This window comes from Bradysia coprophila (genome assembly GCF_014529535.1).
Source record: "Bradysia coprophila strain Holo2 chromosome X unlocalized genomic scaffold, BU_Bcop_v1 contig_35, whole genome shotgun sequence".
Taxonomy (NCBI): domain Eukaryota; kingdom Metazoa; phylum Arthropoda; class Insecta; order Diptera; family Sciaridae; genus Bradysia; species Bradysia coprophila.
The window spans coordinates 763002-783651 of record NW_023503325.1 but is presented as its reverse complement, the minus strand read 5'-3'; the positions used below and the strand labels follow the sequence as shown (position 1 = coordinate 783651).

General features: G+C 35.9%; 1 protein-coding gene across 1 annotated transcript in view; it reads right to left on the bottom strand.

Annotated features, from left to right (window-relative positions):
* LOC119069506 overlaps window positions 1–20650 on the bottom strand; it is an 87712-nt gene that overhangs the window by 59607 nt on the left and 7455 nt on the right. The window contains exons 2-4 of the mRNA XM_037173583.1: window positions 13655–15057; window positions 1360–1574; window positions 1083–1218 (exon numbers count right to left, since the gene is read on the bottom strand). Coding sequence (XP_037029478.1) covers window positions 1083–1218; window positions 1360–1574; window positions 13655–13763 — 460 coding nt within the window. The 5' untranslated portion in view covers window positions 13764–15057. The remainder of the gene's footprint in view (window positions 1–1082; window positions 1219–1359; window positions 1575–13654; window positions 15058–20650) is intronic.

Genomic DNA, 20650 nt, shown 5'->3' with positions numbered 1-20650 from the left:
AGGAAACTATTGAGAGGCAAATTGTTTAAATAGCGGAAAATATGTAATGATAGAATGGAGTTCAAACGGAAGAAAACCGAATCTACCACTTTGTGACACAAATTAATTTTTTTACTGAAACTTTCTGGGTCAATTTCGAACACTTTTTCAAAAAGTTGGAGAAACACGTTTTTGGATGTGGCCCATAACTTGAGAATTAGCTAGATTCACGACAATACCCGAGTAATCCTTCATCTGAAGACCACTGCCTCCCAGAGTACGCTTAGACAAACCTTCTTCTCCAACGAGTGGAGTGTGTTATATTCATTTTGTTAAGTTGTTTTTTTAATAACGTTTTATTAGTTAATTCGGTTACCATACGGGTTAAGACGAATCTATACATGTCTACATTGTTGCCTACATTTCGGGGCGAAGTTATTATTGTTTTGATGATAATTTTCGACTCGTATCCTTTTTCGAAAAAGTACGACCATCGTTTGGTGTTAAAATGTGTTAGGTTTCAGCAAAAATTTAAATGTTTGTGGTGATGAAACCTCAGTCCGAGAAAACTCAAAATATGTGCCAATTTTCGTGAAATATTGAGTTTTCTCTGCTTAGGTAACATCACCGCAAAGATTTCAATTTTTTACTGGAAGCTAACACATTCTAACACCAAACGATAGTGGGAGTTTTCCCAAAAAGAAAGCGAGTCCAAAATTATTATCAAAATAATAATAATTTTGCCCCGAAATGTAGGCAACAATTTAGCCATGTGTAGATTCCTCATGGATTGTTAAATTTTTAAATTTTTACGAAAGCTGACACATTTTAACACCAACCAATGGGCGGACTTTTTCGAAAAAAGATTCGAGTCCAAAATTATCATCAAAATAATAATAATTTTGCCCCGAAATGTAGGCAGCAATTTAGCCATTTGCAGATTCGTCTTTTGTTTTAGATTTTTTTAAAGAATAATTTATGTTTTTCATGAGTTTCGATGTAGACAAATGTAAAATCGATTGCTCTTAATCGATTGTACTTAAGTTTTGTTTTTATAAAAAATATTTAAGAAAAAAAACTATTTGAAAAAGCCTAGTACTCACCAACCACTTGCATATGAATATGAGCAGTAGCCGTCGAAAATGATGGTGCGTCAGCTGTTACCTCACATGAAAAATTGCCAGACAATCCGAAACCAACATTTCGTATAATTACTTGACTGGCATTCGATAGTGTATTCTGTTGAAAATAAAAATAAATTTATCAAAAATTGGCACTTAATCGGTAAGGACATCTTTTTGTAATAACCAAGTTTCTACAATTTAAAAAATGTCTTTAAACATATGGTTATTGCAAAATGCTGCTGAAATAATAACTTACATCGACATGAATGCCAGGAAATGGAAATATTTTACTGCTTGGAACTTCACTGGGTGAATAACGATAAAATTCTCTCAAGCCACGATAAAATTTAACAGAATACAATGGGGCATTATCTAGATCATAAATGCATTTTAATGTCGCATGCTGACCTTTCCTTACAGCAGGTGGTTCTACCAACAGGCTTACGTTCCTAATAGCCGCTGTTCCAAGGCCTGAAATTTGTGAAATATTTACTTGTAGAACTTTTTAAAATAATAAACCAAAATCCTACAAGATATAGCGAATAAACTGCATAAAACCTTGTTTACACATCGACCGAGCGAAAAAAAATTGATATAGTCTGTCGCTGTACTATATCATTGAAAATTCGTATGATTTTCGTTTCGTTCACTCGACGTATATAGCCAATACTCTCTCTATCAAACAAACTCTCAGCTCTCTGTGTCATATTGATACAGGAGTTGATCTTTGCAAATTGAGTGTTGGCAGGTCATTCGCAAATAAAGTTTCAATGATGCATTTTTGCTATGGATTTCCTTGTTTCCCTAAGCAGTGGGTGAGCTTTCCATTTGTTTTCAACCGCTGCTTTTTACTGCATAGAAGGCTGTAAACATTTTGTTGAGTTTGTTCTGCCTACAGGGCTGGAAAACCAACTTTCAGTTTTTCGCTTTTCTTTGTTTTCGAAAGTGACGAAAGGATATTTTCAACGAGAGTGAGTCTAGGTCTGTGTGGTGGTTTATGTTTTGTTTTGTTGTTGTTTGAATGCTGTTCTTGTGCGGATAGAAATGTGTGAATTTCTACTGTTGTTTTTGATGCTATGTTTTTTGGGAACGTTGACGCCCGATTTTACATCAGCAGGTGGCAATTACTTATGTAAACTTTCTAACGCTAGTTCAATTGAAAGATTTACTGCTGTCTTGTGTAAGAGGTTAGCGAAAACAACTGAAGATAGTCAGTCCACTCTGACTTTTGGACCGCCGCTAGTTCTCGAGGTCGAAACAGTCTTCTTTTTCTCCATTCATTCACTTAACGTGAGCGAAGGGCAAGGGAAGAGTGTTTAAACTATGTTTGTTCCTAATTTTTATTTTTTTTGAGTTTCATTTTGATAGGCATTTCAGCTATGTATTGAGAGTGAAAATCGCCGGTTCGCTGTGATTCACTTCAGGTTATAATTCTTCACCGAGTATATAAGAGTAACTATTGAGAGTATTGACATAACAGGCTCTAAATGTACACAACAACTTTAATAAATTAAGCAATGTGTTGATGTATAGATCAGTGTCAAATAACGGTTTCTTCTCTCAAAATAGTGTCAATTTTACAAAGCTAACCTCAAACAATGACAGCTCCATATAAAGTTTTGTAACATTGTGAATAGTTTTGTGAAAATGACGGCTCATTTGACATCTGAAACGACATTGACAATAATCTATTGTCCATTGACAAGTGGATCGCCACCGGTTCCTGGTGGGTTTTGATTTTGGTTTTTTACACGTTGCCACACGTTATTGACAATTTCAAGATATTTCAAGTGAGTGTTGAGGAATCTCGCGCCGCGTCATTCACAATAGCCCACAAAGTGACATTTTCCTTATACAAAATGTGTCATTTTGTCAATTATTGCGAAATTCCTAGTAGCCCAGAAACGGTATGCGGATTTCCAATGTTGTGTTGCGGAGCGAGATTTGAAAATTTTTCATTCATAAATTCTTACCGTCGCGTCGCACTGAAATTTCGCTAAACATCACAATATTTACACTATACATCATTTTCATGACCTTGTAAACGTCAGACACGATCCCAGCCGCGCGTCATGTCCAAAAATATGGAATGAATTGAACAATCGATTTTCATGTAAAAACCATGTTGTCGAGTACCGTATCGATAGGTCTGTTCCAAGGCCATACGAATTGTCAAATTTCATACATAGAGACATAACCTCATCAATATTTATATGAAAACCGATATCTGTGGATGAAATCGTGTTCGTTCGGCCAGTCAAAATTTGTGTTTACAGTCACTTGGAACAAACCTATAGTGTTTACACCAACTTTAATGGAGTTTCTTCGAAAAAATGTGAAGAAAAATCGTCGTAGTGTGAGGGATCGTCAAAATGTGACGAATCGTCAAAGAAAAATCTTGGCGATTTGACTTTGTCGATACTTCAAGGGTATTAGCATGTATACTAGACAGTTTAATGTTTCTATGTCTGTTGGTCTGCCTCTCTATAGGAGCCCAGACGGGAGGTCCTAGAGACTTAAAACTAATGAGGAAAAGTTAGGAAGAACGCACAAAAAAAATTGCAACTTTCATGCGTTATTTGACGCACGTTTTTTTGCCTGTTTTGCGTGGAAAAATTTTTGTAACTCATGAAAATTTTTAACGCTTGGAATTATTTTTTGGAGAAAATTTTTGACGCGTAAAAATATTGAAATATTTTGTCATTAAAAGAATCCCGAGCAAAGCCGGGTACTAAACTACAATAAATAAACAAAATAGCACGTATACACACTACATGTAAGACATTCTTGCTGTAAGACCCTAACTTTCAGCAAAGTGAATATATTAAGTGTGTCGTAGTTTTTGAGAATGAAAAGGGTTGACATCAATATAAGTTTATAGTAAATAATCCTTAAATCCTTGACTGTTTAGGAGAACCCTCCAACTCTGTTTTTGTTTGATTAAAATTTACCAGTAAATTATCGCTTGAATTCACTATTGTAATACAAGTTTGTTTCATAATACGATCCACCTCAGTCATCAATATAACAATTGTAATGTAAGGATAACATAAATTTCTCATTAAACTTCTTCCGCACCCGAAATGCTATTCTCCATAATTTCATGTCAAATAGCTATTCAAACATTATTTAAGTAAACAAGTAAATCATATCGTGGTTGGACATCGACATGTAAATAACGGTTAGTTTTCCGATGCATCGTTAGTGTGAAAAGGGGAATCAAATAATTTAATGGAAAATCTAATTTTTTTAATTAATTTAAACGTTTTTCGAAGTGGATCCAGTAATCAACATTGTCTTCGTAGTATAAATAGTTCGAAATGTTGACACAAGAATAGGTGACGGGTGAATTTTCATCTTTGAAATAATATACGAAACAACACAAATGTAGGCTAACATTTTAGCTAAGCATCCATGCCAAATTGTGCGATGAATCTTTTTAGTTACTGGAGCTACAGACATTACTCCACAGTGCAATACAGAAAAAGTGTGGCACCACTCTATCGTGGCACCACTCTATCGTTTTCGTCTATCTGAGCATACAAGATGTGATAGACATGTATTTATCAAAAAGTACATGTATCCATTATTTACTACCGTATTCTATATAGAAATGTTTATTGAACATTCAAAAATTTATGTGTTAAGGGGTTTCTAGAAAACATCAAGTTTTGCTGTATTGATTTTAGCTGTCTGAAAGTGTACAAATATGGGGTAGGTAAAAGATGTCTGTAGCATAAACATTTCTAACAATGTTTAGTTTAGACATGTGCGTGTCCAGGTGAAATAGAAATTTGTGTTCTTGTTGTTTTGGGCGTTAATCCTGTCGGGCGTTACGGGCCCTTGCCCTAAAGGTCGGTACGAAAAACCATCCAAAACCTCAAAAGAAAAAAAAAGTGTGGCGCAGCCCTTCTGTTTCAACTTCTAAAATAAATTGTATGGCTCGAGGTAACGCTTTCAGCTTTGATACTCACTATGTGTATGGCGCTATTTTTTTAAACGTGAATTTTTTTAGTGAAGTCAACTTGTGAGTATCGAGTGATATCATTTATCTTCGAAGTTGAAAGACAAGGGCTGCGCCACTCTTTTCTCTTTTGAGGTTTTTTGTTTTAATATCATTCGTTTTAGAAGAAAATACAGAAAAATCACCTCGAAATCTAGGAACCACCATGGGAGCAGGCTACTCATGTCAGAACTGACCCGAAAACATCGCAAAACTCGAAGGAAGTGGAGAAATGCCAGAGAAATCACCTCGAATCCCGAAATCTAGGAACCGACATGGGAGCAGGTTATTCATGTCGGAACTAATCCAAAAACCCGATGAAAGTTGAGAAATGCCTGTGAAATCACCTCAAATCAGAAAATCTAGGAACCACAATGGGAGCAGGTTAATCCTATCGGAACTAATTCAAAAACCCAATGAAAGTTGAGAAATGCATCTGAAATCACCTCGGCTCCCAAAATCTAGGAACCACCATGGGAGCAGGCTACTCATGTCAGAACTAACCCGAAAACATCGAAAAACTCGTAGGAAGTGGAGAAATTCCTGAGAAATTAGTAGGTTATTCATGTCTGAACTAATCCGAAACCTCGAATCCCAAAATGTAGAAAACATCAAAAAAACCCAAAGAAAGTCAAGAACGAATACTCCAGAATAACTTCAGAAAACAGCACCAGTTATTTCCGCTCGAGTAGCCCGAATTTCCTCGTTTCAGAGGCTTCTCCTCCCTTCCCACTTGGCTGATTTGCATACATTTTCCGATATAGCCAGGTACATACAAAGTAAATTGAAGGATTTTCGTTTGACCCAGAAAACGTTGTTTGATGAAAGCGGAATCTTTTGGGACGGCTTGTTCTAAAGGCGAAGACTAGGTTTGTTCTAAAAATTTCACTTTTCATTACTCGTAACAAAAAATACTATTTCTCATTAGGGCAAGGGCATATAGGATTTTGAGAATGTTTATGTCCTCGATAGTCAATTTTGTGTTAATTTCGTTGTCTGATTTTTCGCTAGGTTTACAAGCGGCTTAACTGCCTTAGCTTATCGCCAATACCTTTTATAATTGCTAGGGGGATCCGAACTAGCGCTAAAAAATTCATTCATTTTGGATCACCCTGCTGTATGTTTAAAGCACCTTCTTTAATAAACAAAGAAAACAGCCATACACTTGAAACAAAGACATCTCTTTGCAAGGCTATCAATATAATTTTAGCTCTGTACGAAGTACTGGGGCTATTAGGATTAATATGCCGTCAGTGCTTCCTGAACTGGGGCCTAACTGTTGCAAAGTTTTTCGAGTATCGTCGATACCAGGAAAAAATATTGTTAAATCGGGTCAGTGGATCGCGACATTGTGCCCTAAGTATGGAAGGTTATTCGGTCCGATGTGTTTTTTACGTTCACGATAGGTGTAAGTTTTCGCATGAGTCTATCGTCGCTGCGTCTGCTATACGTTCTCCACTCGTTTATTAAGGACAATGTAAACATTAATTTAAATTTTGAAATTAAACAAGATATTTAATTACGTTAAAAGTACTATGAGCTGCTATTGTCATGCTTCAACAAATATTTTCTTAAAATTTTTTAATAACCTTGCATAAATAAGAAAATTATTATTCTTATGCACACAAAGTTACACTTGAGAATATAAATGGGTTGTTTTAGTCACTCCGTGTGACGGAAACACACTGGTCACAGCAAGGAAATATGAAATTTTGATTGCAAAAGTCGATTCCAAATTTTGCCACTTTTTTTTGTCATTCAGTGATAAAAAGAAATCCAGCTATAAGAAAAAAAACTCTTTCTGCAACTGGCCTACGAAGCTGAACTTTTTCATGCTTGATTTGGCTGGCGATCGAAGGGTTTCTTTTCTCTGTTTTCTTTCTATATTTTTCTTTTCGTCACTAGTGGTGAAACGGAGTTAATTTTCACTACTCCTTCTGAACCATTAAAATACCATAAAAACCATAAAAATTCTGCCTTGACCAAATTTCGAGTCTTCGACAGTAAAACCCAATGCTTATCCAGCAACACCTCTAACTATTCGGATATTGAGATATATAATCGCAGTGAACCAATTTTTGAAGCGTACATTAAAACAGTCTACTTGATCGTTCATTCAATATTTCGTTCGTACAGTAGAATGTATGTTAAGGGTAGAGTTATGTTTTGCATTTCAAAAGTTCATTTTTCGCAGCTGGTTGCAGAACACGTCGTACGCAACTAGTTGCGAAAAGTGGTTGTTTCTGTTACACGATGTAGTTGTCAAACTCGCTTCGCTCGTCACATCACATCTAGTGACAAAAACTACCACTTTTCGCAACTAGTTGCATAAATACCTATTATGCCACTCAGCATCATAATGTTCGAAAGCTGCGAACTTCAGATGCCTCTGTTGCATAACACGCTGTACGAATTTCGGTGCAAAGTGCTTTATTAGGCACACGATGTGTATTGTGGCACTTAGATGGCTTATATGAAATTGAGAATCAAGCCATCCAAAAATCAACTCCATGACGACGACCTATATAGTTCAAGTTCTCATTCAGCTACACATAGTTTTAGTTTAGTCTCCTTTATCATGTTATTAAATTTATTGTTGAAAACACATTTTCACGCCCATTTTCAGACCATTTTTACAACAGTCATAGAACGCAAATAGCTTCAGTAGTTAAGATAAAAGTTGTTCTAGACATTACGAAATGACCATTCATTTGGTCCATAGCCAACAACTAACAACAACCTGGGTGCTTTAATAAAAAGACTATCGAGATGCTTTTTACAATCATTATAATTGTTATAACAATACCCAACCCAACAATCCAACATTAACGTTTTGTTCGACGGACATTGTTCGTAATTGGAACGAGATATGATAATATGATGAAATTGGTTCTGTCGTTTTGTGGCAATATTGACCATAGTGGAGAAACACAGAAGTTCGACTATACATATAGTGTCGCGCCCCAAAGCATTTCTTCGTTTGTTTTTTTTTTCTACTCCGCTACAGTCCTTAACATCTAAGAACTAGCCACTGACAAGATTTTAAAATTAGTCACATTATACATACATTCCACTGATTGAGGTAGTTGGGGTAGTTGCAAAGCACTGTCAGTGCTTTGGTAGTTGTCAAAATGAATTGGCTGAGTACTTAAGTTTGGCTTCTATTAAATTAAAATTAATTCGATTCAAGTAAAATTCATTAAACGCATTTATCAATCGATTTTGATGTTTACTTTAGTGATTCTTGCCCGCTACGCGAGAAGGGAGTTGAGTTCATTTCTCTTTTACAATTTTACACACACCCATTTGTTTTCTGCGTTATTCAATGTACGAAATTGATTAAACGAAACCAATTCACTCATCCAAAATACATTTTCTATAGAAAGGACAATAGATCAGTGCAAATAGCGGTTTCTTCTCTCAATTAGTGTCAATTTCACAAAGCTAACCTCAAACGATGACAGCTTCATATAATTTTTTTTAAATATTTTGGTTAGCTTTGTGAAAATGACAGCTTATTTGACGTCTCAAACGACATTGACAATGGTCTATTGTCAAAATGATATCGAAACCATAGAAGTATACAAACTAGAAGGTAAAGTCATCTGTTTATCACTCTGCTTTTTGATTTTCTTTCTTGTTTTGCTGAATTTCTTGTGTTTTCACAGAACATCTTCTTATTATCTTGATATATCGATGTAAACAAATAAGAAATTTAGCCAAAAAAATGAAATTCAAACGTACGTTGATGAACACATGACTTTAGCTTCTAATCTGCAGACTTATATGGTTTCGATATGAAAAACCTTTTATTAAATGCGCAAAAAAAACTGCTCACAATAATGACGCAGCCAGTAAAAAAGGCGTGGGGTAATTTGGCACATGGTACTAAAACAAAGCATTTTTCAACTACGTAAAAGGTTAACTCGCACACGATTTTTCGATACCAAAATTTTGTAAAAGTAGTTATTAAGTCGATAACATGGCTAAAAAGCATTTGCAGCAATAAACTTGCGTGTGCGAAGTCACCTTTTACGTAGTTTAAGAGTGCGTTCTTTTGGCACCGTGTGGCATATTTCCCGATACCGTAAAAAAGCGATCTTTTCTAAAAAATTAAATTTGAAATTCGTTGCAAAAGATAGTCCTTTGATCTAACCTCACCAGTTGCCTTTTTCATTAATGATACCAATTCGTCAACAAATATCTTCGTTTCAGGACCCATGCATTTTGACAATTGTCATTTCAATAGAAAATGTAAATTGTCTGAGGTGATTGGTTTGGTTGAATAAACGGACATTAAATAACACAAACAACAAACGGATGTGTGTAAAATAGAAATGAACTCAACTCTCTTCTCGCTGCGATGCAAGAAGCAACTCTTCAGCACGGTTGCATTTTTTTTTTACTTTCGCTACTTGTCATTCGACTTTCCGAGAACCGAAATTTTTTTCCAATAATTTCTCGGTATTCTGGATACCACTGACACATCTTTTTTACAATCCCACATCAATGCGGTTTAACCTTACTCAACTCGACGGATTCAACTCGACGTGTTACAGACATAGGAGTAAACCTATAAGACCCCAGTACTTCGTATGGGCTTAAAAAGTAAAACTTGAATCTAGCGTTGGGTTTGTAATTCTGAATTTCACCACGACAGAGTAAAGTTAACCAGGCAGGAGCGCTGATTTGACAAGGGACCTGAATAATCTAGAAGTCCAATTTTTTTGCGAACAAAATTTTTCAATTAATGTCAGTGTTCATTTGAGTTCATTTTCATACAGTGTATTAGGTCCCTTATTTGACGTTTCGAAAATGAACCACTCCTGCCCGTGATTTCACCCACAGCAATTCAAATTTGATTATATATAGAAATCAATATTGTTTTCTTCAATTAACTCTCGGTTGTTGAGTAGGCCAGCAATGATACACGAAAAATCCGAATTAATTTTCTACTCATTAAATTAAACCTGATGGAAGTAGCAACAAACGTATTCATTAGCAAATTAAAATTTAATCCTCTGACAAAATGAAGAAGGTATTATCACACACCCGTCATATACATAAAATGAATAACAGTATCATGCCTCACACAATAGAATAAGTGTAGAACTTTACGACCGAGAACCATCATAATTATTAAAAGTATTTTTTGGCATTTCAACACGTAAATATTCTGCGGGCTCACTGAAATAACCAAGCCTTCTTCAAAGGGAGTGTTTTCGCATAAAAACCATTTCGTTTTGAAATAACCAAAAGAAATTTGAAACAAAAATCAACAGAAAAATTGCTTTTACAATTAAAAAAAAGGAAAAAAAAATTAATATTTCATTCAGATTTTTAATTGTACTGACATGTTTGCATGCAAAAAAGGATTAATTTTTGCTTTGTTAATTCTCGTGATATATTTTATAACATGAAGAAGCTCCCAGTCACATGACATGCATGCAAATATGTATAACAAACAATATAATTGATTTTATTTGAATGTTTTCATTACATTAGATGTCATGGGGTTCAGCAGCTACTAATTAATGTAATTGAATTTTGGTTCGTAAGAGGGGAAACGAAATAGAGTATAGTGGTCGGAAAAGCGGAAATATGCTTGAGCCCGTAATGCATCCGGATTAATGGGCTGAAATCGGAAATTCTGACATTTACAAGAAAAAGAGCATCACGTCCACTAGTTGACACGTAATATTCTTGTTTTGACGATTTTCAGGCGAGGTTTCGGATCTGCAACTCGCTTTTACTCTCTCCACCTCACAGTTAGTTATTTTAAACGAAGTGGCTATTGTCACTTGGGTGCTAATAGTCTATACGAAGGCTCATGGCACCTGGGTGTGAATAGTCTATGCGAAGGCTATTGGCACTTGGGTGTGAATAGTCTATGCGAAGGCTATTGGCACTTGGGTTCGAATAGTCTATGCGAAGGCTATTGGCACTTGGGTGTGAATAGTCTATGCGAAGGCTATTGGCACTTGGGTTCGAATAGTCTATGCGAAGGCTATTGGCACTTGGGTGTGAATAGTCTATGCGAAGGCTATAGGCACTTGGGTTCGAATAGTCTATGCGAAGGCTATTGGCACTTGGGTGTGAATAGTCTATGCGAAGGCTATTGGCACTTGGGTGTGAATAGTCTATACGAAGGCTATTGGCACTTGGGTTCGAATAGTCTATGCGAAGGCTATTGGCACTTAAGTGTGAATAGTCTATATAAAGGCTATTGGCACTTGGGTGAAGGCTATTGACATAAAATACATATGACGCAACTGTGCTTCTAATGATTCATTGAAGTCTTCAGAAACCGAGAACTAGACTTTCAGTTAATTCTAGAGAGTTATAGTTGACATCAATAGAATAATGGGGAAGTATTAATTTTGATAATCCAAAAAAATTGGATTTGATGTCCCAAAATAGGAATTTTGATGTTACGTTCAATCCTTGGGAATTTATGCTTTTACGAAGACGAACGTAGATGTGTTCTGCTCTGTCCTAATAGAATTTATCCTGTTACGAATAAGAACGTCTGGGTATTCGTTCGACCTTAGGGAATTTAGCCTGTTACGAATAAGAACGTCTGGGTACTCGTTCGACTCTAGTGAATTTATACTTTTACAAATAAGAGCTTATGGGTGTTCGTTCGGCCCAAGGGAATTTAAACTTTTACGAAGATGAATGTAGAGCTCGATCTGCTCGACCCTAACAAAATTTCTCTTTTTACGAAGAGTGTAGATGTGTGTAGCTCGACATTAACAGCATTTCTGTTTTTACGAATAGGAACGTTAGGGTGTTACGTTCAACCCTAGTGAATGTATATAAGAGTTTATGGGTGTTCGTTCGACCCTAGGAAAATAATACTTTTACGAATGAGAATGTAAAATTTAAAAACAAAATATTTGATTTTTAATTTAGTGACAAAACTATCAATAGTCTCACGGTTTCATATTTTGATTGAGGGACTCGAGTACTACACGAAACTGTATTCAGTTTCCGGATCTGTCCAGCCATTTCGGAGAACCGGCACGCATGGCCGTGCGGGCCCACGAGTCAATTTAAATACAGATTGTTATGAGGGATTCTGTTGAAAATCCACCTATCAAAATCGGACCTATTTCGTCTGGGATTGATATATACATGATTTGAAAGGTCTTTGCCAGTAGACCTTAAAACAGGCCTCACACAGTCTCGAGCCACACCTGGTTGCTGGTGGAAGATCTTCGAAGTTGGAAAAATAGTGTTTTTTATCCGAATTTTTTGGCCGTTATAAATGATCGTTCCGGGTGAGATTGGGCTCGTTGGAAAGCTGAGCTTAAGTACTTTCGGGTCATACCAAGTTTGATTAGATTCATTGATATATGTTTGCAAAATCTGTGTGAACTTTAGACAGGTCTGGGCTGATACTGATGACGCTTAACCTAACATGCTAGTTGTAACATACATTGTCTAAGCTTTTCATTCAATGAAATTCATTGATACCTCATTTGCAGTGCTGGTGATTGCTGGCGAGTTTTACGAGTAGCTTAAGCTTTCCGTTGATACCTCATTTGTAGTGCTGGTGATTGCTGACATAACAGAACTTTATGTTAGTACGACCGCTACTCGTAAAACTCGCCAGCAATCACCAGCACTGCAAATGGGGTATCAATGGAAAGCTTAGACAATGTATGTTACGACTAGCATGTTAGGTTCCCATTAAGCGTCATCAGTACCAGCCCAGACCTGTCTAAAGTTCACACAGATTTTGAAAATATTTCTTGCAAATTTTTGCAAACATATATCAATGTATCTAATCAAACTAGGCATGACCCGAAAGTACTTGAGCTCAGCTTTCCAACGAGCCCACTCTTACCCGGAACGATCATTTATAACGGCCTAAAATTTCGGATAAAAAACACAATTTTTCCAACTTCGGAGATCTTCCACCAGCAACCAGGTGTGGCTCGAGACTGTGTGAGGCCTGTTTTGAGGTCTACTGGCAAAGACCTTTCAAACCATGTATATATCCATCCCAGACGAAATGGGTCCGATTTTGATAGGTGGATTCTCAAAAGAATCCCTCTATAGAAACGGATAGAGGGACTATTTAAATTGCCTCGTGGGTCCCGCACGGTCATGTGTGCTGGTTCTCCGAAACGGCCGGACAGATCCGGAAACTGAATACAGTTTCGGGTAGTACTCAAGTCCATCAATCAAAACATGAAAAAAAATCAGAGGTCGTGTCGCGACTCTATTTAACTTTTATTCAACCCCACCGTGTCTATACGAAGGCACTGAAGTGGAATTACTTTATACGAATGCTATTGGCAGATGATTTGTGTAATTTGTGTACTTTGTGTGCGCGGCAGTTGCAGTGTCTTTGGTAGCTGCAAGGATGTATATTATTTGTACATTCGTTACAATTAAACCCTTTTTATGGGTTTGTGACGTATAAAATTGCAGACGTATGGTATATTGAAGCGATCCTCATCTATTTTATACATTAGAACGTAGAACTATAATACTGGTAAAGGAAACTGAACGTTTTCAGACTGATAGAAACACTTACCACAATTCGCTATTATTAGGAAAAATACTCCGATTTCAATTAACCTTCTCCAACTACAGTTCCTGTTATACATGTTCAAACTGCTCCGTCGAAAAGTGTTCGGTTCCATAGCTTCTCGTATTCCGATTTTCTTTTTTTTATTAAATTAACAAGCACTTATATTGTGTTGAGATTAAACTACATTTGATTTTACGTCGGTTTTTGAAATGGTGTGTTTATTGTATCTCAGCCACTCACGAAATATAGTTTCTGGTTGCCGTGTGAATTACTGTCATAATTACCTTATATGTGTGTTTTACTTGAAACTTGGATTTTTATCGTAAATTGATGATATCGAATTTTATTTATTATCAATTTTGAGTGAACGTTTCATATTTTAAAACACCAAATGTGGAATGATTATTTTAATTACTTTTTTATATTTTTTTGTTTTGTTATTTTTATGATATTTATAAAGGAAAAATATTGTTATTTTTGTAACATATGGACACAAATGTCGCTTCTTATAAAAAAAGGTTGGTATTTTTATGGTTCACTAAATAGTCTTATGTTTATTATGGATATAAAATGCTACAGCATCTTAACCGCGCGCCGTACCGAAAATTTAAACGTTTTAACACAAAGACGGTGCAATAAAAATAACAAAGATTTTTTTTTTTATAACGAAAATAGTTTTGAATTAGAAATTCACTTTATTTTGGTGCGTCTATATAAAAACTTGTAAAAAAAACGAATGAAAATGAGCGTAAGGAAAATGTATCACGTGCTCATCAAATTTGTTATTACCCCCGTGTTCTACTTTTTAAGTATAACAATTCTTTTCACAATTGAATCACTTAACGCAATTCTCAATATCGTTAGGATTTTCTTAATTTATTTGTAGCATCCTAAAATACCGTACTCAACCACATAACACATTAATCCGTACGCACATATTATGTACAAAACAGTTCGTACAGCAATAATATTCATTTAGCATGTTTGAACAGCATACACACGTAGATGCACACACAACTCCCTAACGTTTTTCCGTTCAGTTAAGCATCAAGATCATAAATAACAAAAATATGAGATGTCACAAATGGTAATAAAATGCACAAACGATGAAATTAGATAAAATTAGACGTCTCGCACCGCAACCGAGCACTTTTATATTTATACGATAATATGATGCACATGTTTCGATGATATTGCCTTCCACTCTCGCAACATAACTTTTGTACGATTATTACTGGAAAATGTTCATCAGCAAAGTTTGTTGAGCATCAACAGCTTTTTAGTTATGTGTAGCGACCATTATTCTTAAAATTCTTCTTTTTTTTTTCTAATGTCAACAATTTAAAGAAATTGTATAATTGTTGATGCCACTGAAGTCAGTTCGATCCATCGTGCAGTGCAGAAGTCTGAAATAAAGTACAAATGTTTCAATGTCATGAAGTAGTTTGTCTTGTAATTTTTGGTAGTCGAGATCAGTCAAAAACCTTTAAAGAGTAAAGGTGACGCTAGTCCTTGTGTCTTGATTTACAAAATCACTGATATCGTTGTTCGTGACGCATTATGCGCCTATACACAAAAAAATTCCAAAAAAAAGTTGCGTCACAAAGTGGCAGATGATTCGGCTTTTTCCCCGGTTCAATTCCCGAAGAAGTCAGTTTTTAATTTGAAATATTTGTCACCAATAACACTGCTAAATTATGCATTTTACTACAACTACTATAAACTGGTTAATACGGTGTAAATCGTGGGTAAATTGATATTTTGAAATCTCTGTCAAAGCGAAATACGTCTCGGACGTACTAAGAATTTTCGCTCAGTGTTTAACGTGTGATAGCTCGTTGAACTCGTATTGATTCCTACAAATATCCAAGTTCAGGGGTCGTTGGAGTTAAGGGGAAGAAGTCAAAAAAGTTGCTGTAAATATGTTCCTAAATTTTGTTGGAAAATATGTTGTAGAGGCCTGAGGCCGAGGCTAAAAAATGAGGCGGTTGAGGACAATTGATACTTTCAACTAAGCTACAGTTACTAATTCTAAACGTTGAAGCAATTACGATCATCCCAAAAACTTCCAAAAGAACTGACTTCAGTCAACAAACGGTCAACAAACGGTGAAAGAGACGCAAGTCCTTGTGTCTACTTACAATATAGCTGATATTGCTGAGGGTGACGCATTCTGCACCTGCTCACAAAACTTTGTCAATAAACAAGCCGTCAGAACAGCATTTGTTGCGACAGGCCTAGAGGTGTGCACCGCCGATTTTACGCCGGCGCGCCGCCGATTTTTGGCTCACGCCGACAAACGCCGCCGCCGAGAAAAATCGACCAACGCCGCCGCCGCCGCCGATTCCTTTTTCGACGCGCCGAAATATTACATATTAATCAATTTTTTACAAAAATATTCCTTTTATATGCTCCGTACAAACGACACTAGGCAATGTCTTGAAGACATAAAATTCCTCTTTCTGTTTAAAGATTTGTCGATTAGTTGTCCTTTCAAAAATTTAAGATTTCAGATTGGTTTTCAGGCCATGTCAGAAACTCTATTTGGTTATTAAACAATGAAATTTCTAGGTTCTAGTTCAAATCTGAAGCTTCAAAATAACGTGATAAAATAACAACTAGATCAATGATTTAATAATTTTATGTCATTGAACTAGATATAATCTCTACCAAACATTTTGTAAATTCCACTAAATAATTTTGAATTTTGAGTTGTACCACCATTATTTATATACCCCTCGATAAATACGTTTCGAAGGTATACACATTGGAGAAAAACACAAACGTTTTTAATGAAATTATCTGGCACTAGATATCAACCACTCTCACTCGAAGGAATTTTTAGAAATGTTGATACAGCGCAATAATCGATTAACACTAAAAATTGAATTGAATTTTCGTAAGACTTAGTGACATATTTCTGGCCAATCCATTCTTCAAATCGATTTTTCACCGTGGAGAATAGAGAAAAATGTAGATCTTGACGTCTAGCATATTTTTCTGTTTCTGTACAAAAATGTCCTATTATGGCCTCACAATGAAAACCCGATTTAAAGAATGTTTTGCAAGCCTTTGTGGTACAAATCTTTCATTAGTCGGTATCGAGACTTTGACCCTTCCAGGTCTTAGGCGCCTTTTAAGAAAGTCAATTAAAAATCCTGTAAACGTTTCGAGTTTCCATTGTACGTCAAACATTAGTTAATTAACTAAAAAGTATTTCCAGTTTCCCCGACATTTTTAATGAATTGATATTAGATTAGGAAAAAACTAAAATTTAAATGTTAAGAATAAATATTAAAGATTTCGGCGCGCCGAAAACGCCGCCGCCGCCGACTCTAATTTCCTTTCGGCGCACCGCCGCCGACTTCTCAACACTCGGCGCACCGCCGCCGACGTTTTCAAAGCCGGCGCACACCTCTAGACAGGCCCTTGTGACCCGTAAACATATTTCGTACTTTCTAACACGTCCATAGCCCTAATACGTCCGTAACACCAACACGTCTTTAAGATATCAAGACACCGAGCAACGATATTAAAAATGGCGTTCAACAAGCCCAAATACAACATCAAAATAGCTGAAAATATTGAAAATTTGGTCATTTATGACTCCCTAGGCCAATGTCATACATTTTTAAATGGTCGTTTTCGATGTAATTACATTAGTATTGCAATTTCCGGTCGTTTTCTTGCTCATTTCAATTTTTGATGTTGCGAAAATAGAAAGAAAACATTGAAATTATTTGTGAAGAAGGATCAGTTGTGTAATAACCTCACTTCCAAAATCTCGGGATAAACTAAATCTTTCACTTCCGGAACTTTTCCTTAGTTTTCCTTAGTTGAGGCCGGTACCTAACCTATCGAATGCACCTACTTACATGAAAGTCGGTCGTCGTAGACGTTAGAAGTTAGACTTTTTAGTGTCTCTGGAAAATGACTGTATTTCCGCCATTTTGTTTTTTCCAAGAAAAAAGTTCTTTCATACAATTTAGGTAATTGAAGTAAGTTACTAACAAAAGAGGGAAGACCGAAAAAAGACACTTCAATCTCAAGTTGTAGCGATTCTTAGTTTTACACTAAAACGGTAATTGTACAGTTAATACCGGTTCCCCCAAGGCTGTATACTTTGGGGAGGTCACGCAGATACAGATACGCGGGTTACACACCACAGTTGATGATAAAATGGCCGATTTCATACAAAAATTCACCTACTCTGATGATTCTCGTCGTCTTGATGATGTGGTGAAATTTTTTACATGTAAAATCATCAGAAGTGGTGTGTTCCCGCGTATCTAATAAAATGGCGGTCTGCGTGACCTCCCCAAAGTATACAGCCTTGGGTTCCCCGACCTCAAGAAACTTTTGGTGCTTTACCATAATCAATACAAAAAAATCTTAGAGCCTCGAATCACACAGAGCCACTTTTCGTGACACAAGCGTCCGTACTATGAGCTCAATTTTAGTAGAACGAGTCAAAGAAAGAGCTGTCGACGTTATTATAAAAACAAAATTCACGTTAAAAATTTGAATTTTGTATGAAAATTCAAGTTTTTTTTTGTTGTTATGTTGGATTTCCATACAAGCCTGCCTGTACGTTGGAAAAATTAGATTTCATCATGAAATTCTGGAAAATTGATCACGTTACAGCGATTCCGGAAACGAAAATAAATGAAGTCAAAGAAAAGCTGAATCAACATTTGCACGGAGTCTCTGAGTTGACTGTAAAAGTGGAATGTGATCATAAAATCATTCGCAAGCTAATATGTCCTGAAAGAATGGAATTCAAACGGAAAAAAGCCGAAGCATCTGCCACTTTGTGACAGAAATATTCGGTAAAATTTTCTTTCCAAAGTTTTTTGGATCAAATTTTTGTTTTTATAATTTTTCTGTCACCCTCAGCGATATGTGCCTATACTTTGTAAGTATAGACACAATGACTTGCGCCACATTCGCCCTTTAGGGTTTCTTGACTGATTAACTGAAATCTTCCTAAGTCTTCTTAATTATCAAAACTTAATTGGTCTCCCTCACATTTCGAATACTTTTTTACTCTTCGAAAAAAAAATCTGTAAAAAAGTGCAGCGTCTTAATTTTGCGCTCCATCGACAGATTTGTCGCTAAAAAATTATCAAAACATGAAACATTCTCGTTTCATAATAAACATGCCAACCCGTATTTCCTCAAGTTAAAATCCATCAAATGAATGGCCCTCAAAAACGCAATAAACAGAAAACAACAATCATAAAACGAGCAGCAGCCACTAAGAACTGAACCACTTTTTCTTAATGTGGTGTAGTCTACTTATATGTTTTCCTTAGTATTATTTTTGTTGTTGTTTGGTTTCATAAAGCCAAGTATAAGAACAGAAAAAGTTGAAAAACAGAAAATATTCAGTTGTGTGTCTGATACTTTTTGGTTTATTATAAAATTACGTTAAAACATTTATGCAAATTGAAGATTTGCCATTTGGTCTTCTTGGAAAAATCTACAACCAACACATTATATGTTTTCTAGAATGTTTGCTCTCTTTTGTTTCTTTTAGATTAGAGAATTCTTTTAAAATTGGTAACTGGAATATCCTTCTTGTCGTGTCTTAATGGGGAAATTGGACAAGCAACATTGGTTGATACCGTGAAGAATCGTCAAAAAAAAAAAAAATCGTGAAAGTGTAAAGAAACGCCCAAAAACAAAAAGAATGGAAAATTCCTTCACACTTTGGCGATTTTTCCTGGCGTTTCTTCTAATGTACCTTAAATTAGGTAAAACTAGGTACAGCTTTGTCCTTCCATACAGTTTGTTATATTTCTCTAAAGGAAAGAGTTGTACCTACTCGGTTCCAGTTTTTTCCTTTCATCACGATTGTTGTACCTACTCCATACATCTTCCATGTCTCTAGAGAAACTTCAAGTAACTTCTAGGTACAGCTTATTCCTTCTATCCTGATTGTTGTACCTGTCGGTACAGCTTCAATTGCTCTACAGAAAAGAGTTGTACCTACTCGGTTACAGCTTTTTCCTTTCATCACGATTGTTGTACCTACTCAATACACCTTCAATTTCTCTATAGCAAAGAGTTGTACTGACAGGTGCCACAATCAAGATGGAAGGAAAAGGGTGTGCTTGGTAGGTACAACTCTTTTCTATAGAGAAACAGAAGCTGTACAGACTAGGTATGTCCAACAATTGGGATGGAAGGAAAAAGCCGTACCGAATTGTATCTCATTTATCGTAAAAAAAGCTGCATTTGGCGAACTTCAGGCACATTCGATCCTAGGGAATTTATTCTTTTACGAAAGGTAACGTAAAGGTGTTTGGTTCTATCCTAAGGAAATTACACTTTTACAAAAAGTAACAAGGGTTTAGCTTTTAATTCAAATAACAAAAGAATGTGGAACATCGAAGACGGCCACCACACTGTGAAAACAAGATGGTCGCTGTCGTAGAAAAATTTTTGATTTTACTTAATTTCGTCAAAAAAAAGGAATTTAAAAAAAAGTAAAACATATTTTCGTGGTCAGCGACGGTTTTGATATAGCAACTTATGTGATTATTCTCGATGTACTGCCGAAAAAGTGTACCTAAGGGGGAAATTTTTTTTGTCTTGCAGACGTGTTTTAATTTTGAAAAATAGTTGTGAAAATCAAGTAATATTATAAATGCGAAAACACATTTCTGTTAAGTAAGGTTCAAATTAACCGTTAATCCACTTTTTGCTGTATTCCATCTCTTGAATCCTGAGAATTATGTTCCCGAAGCTAAACGCATGTATCCTCTTAAGGCGTTATGTTCGATCCAAGGAAATCTATCCTTTTACGAAAGGTGGCCCAAGGAAAACTGCCCCTTTACGAGAGGTAACCTAAGGGCATTTTGTTCGATCCCATAGACGTTCAACATTTATGGTTGATTTTCATGATTACGATTTTCAACAACGCCAAAATGTGATGAATCGCATAAAAATATAAAAATCTTTCGATTTGACTTTGACGATACTTTACGTCTATTT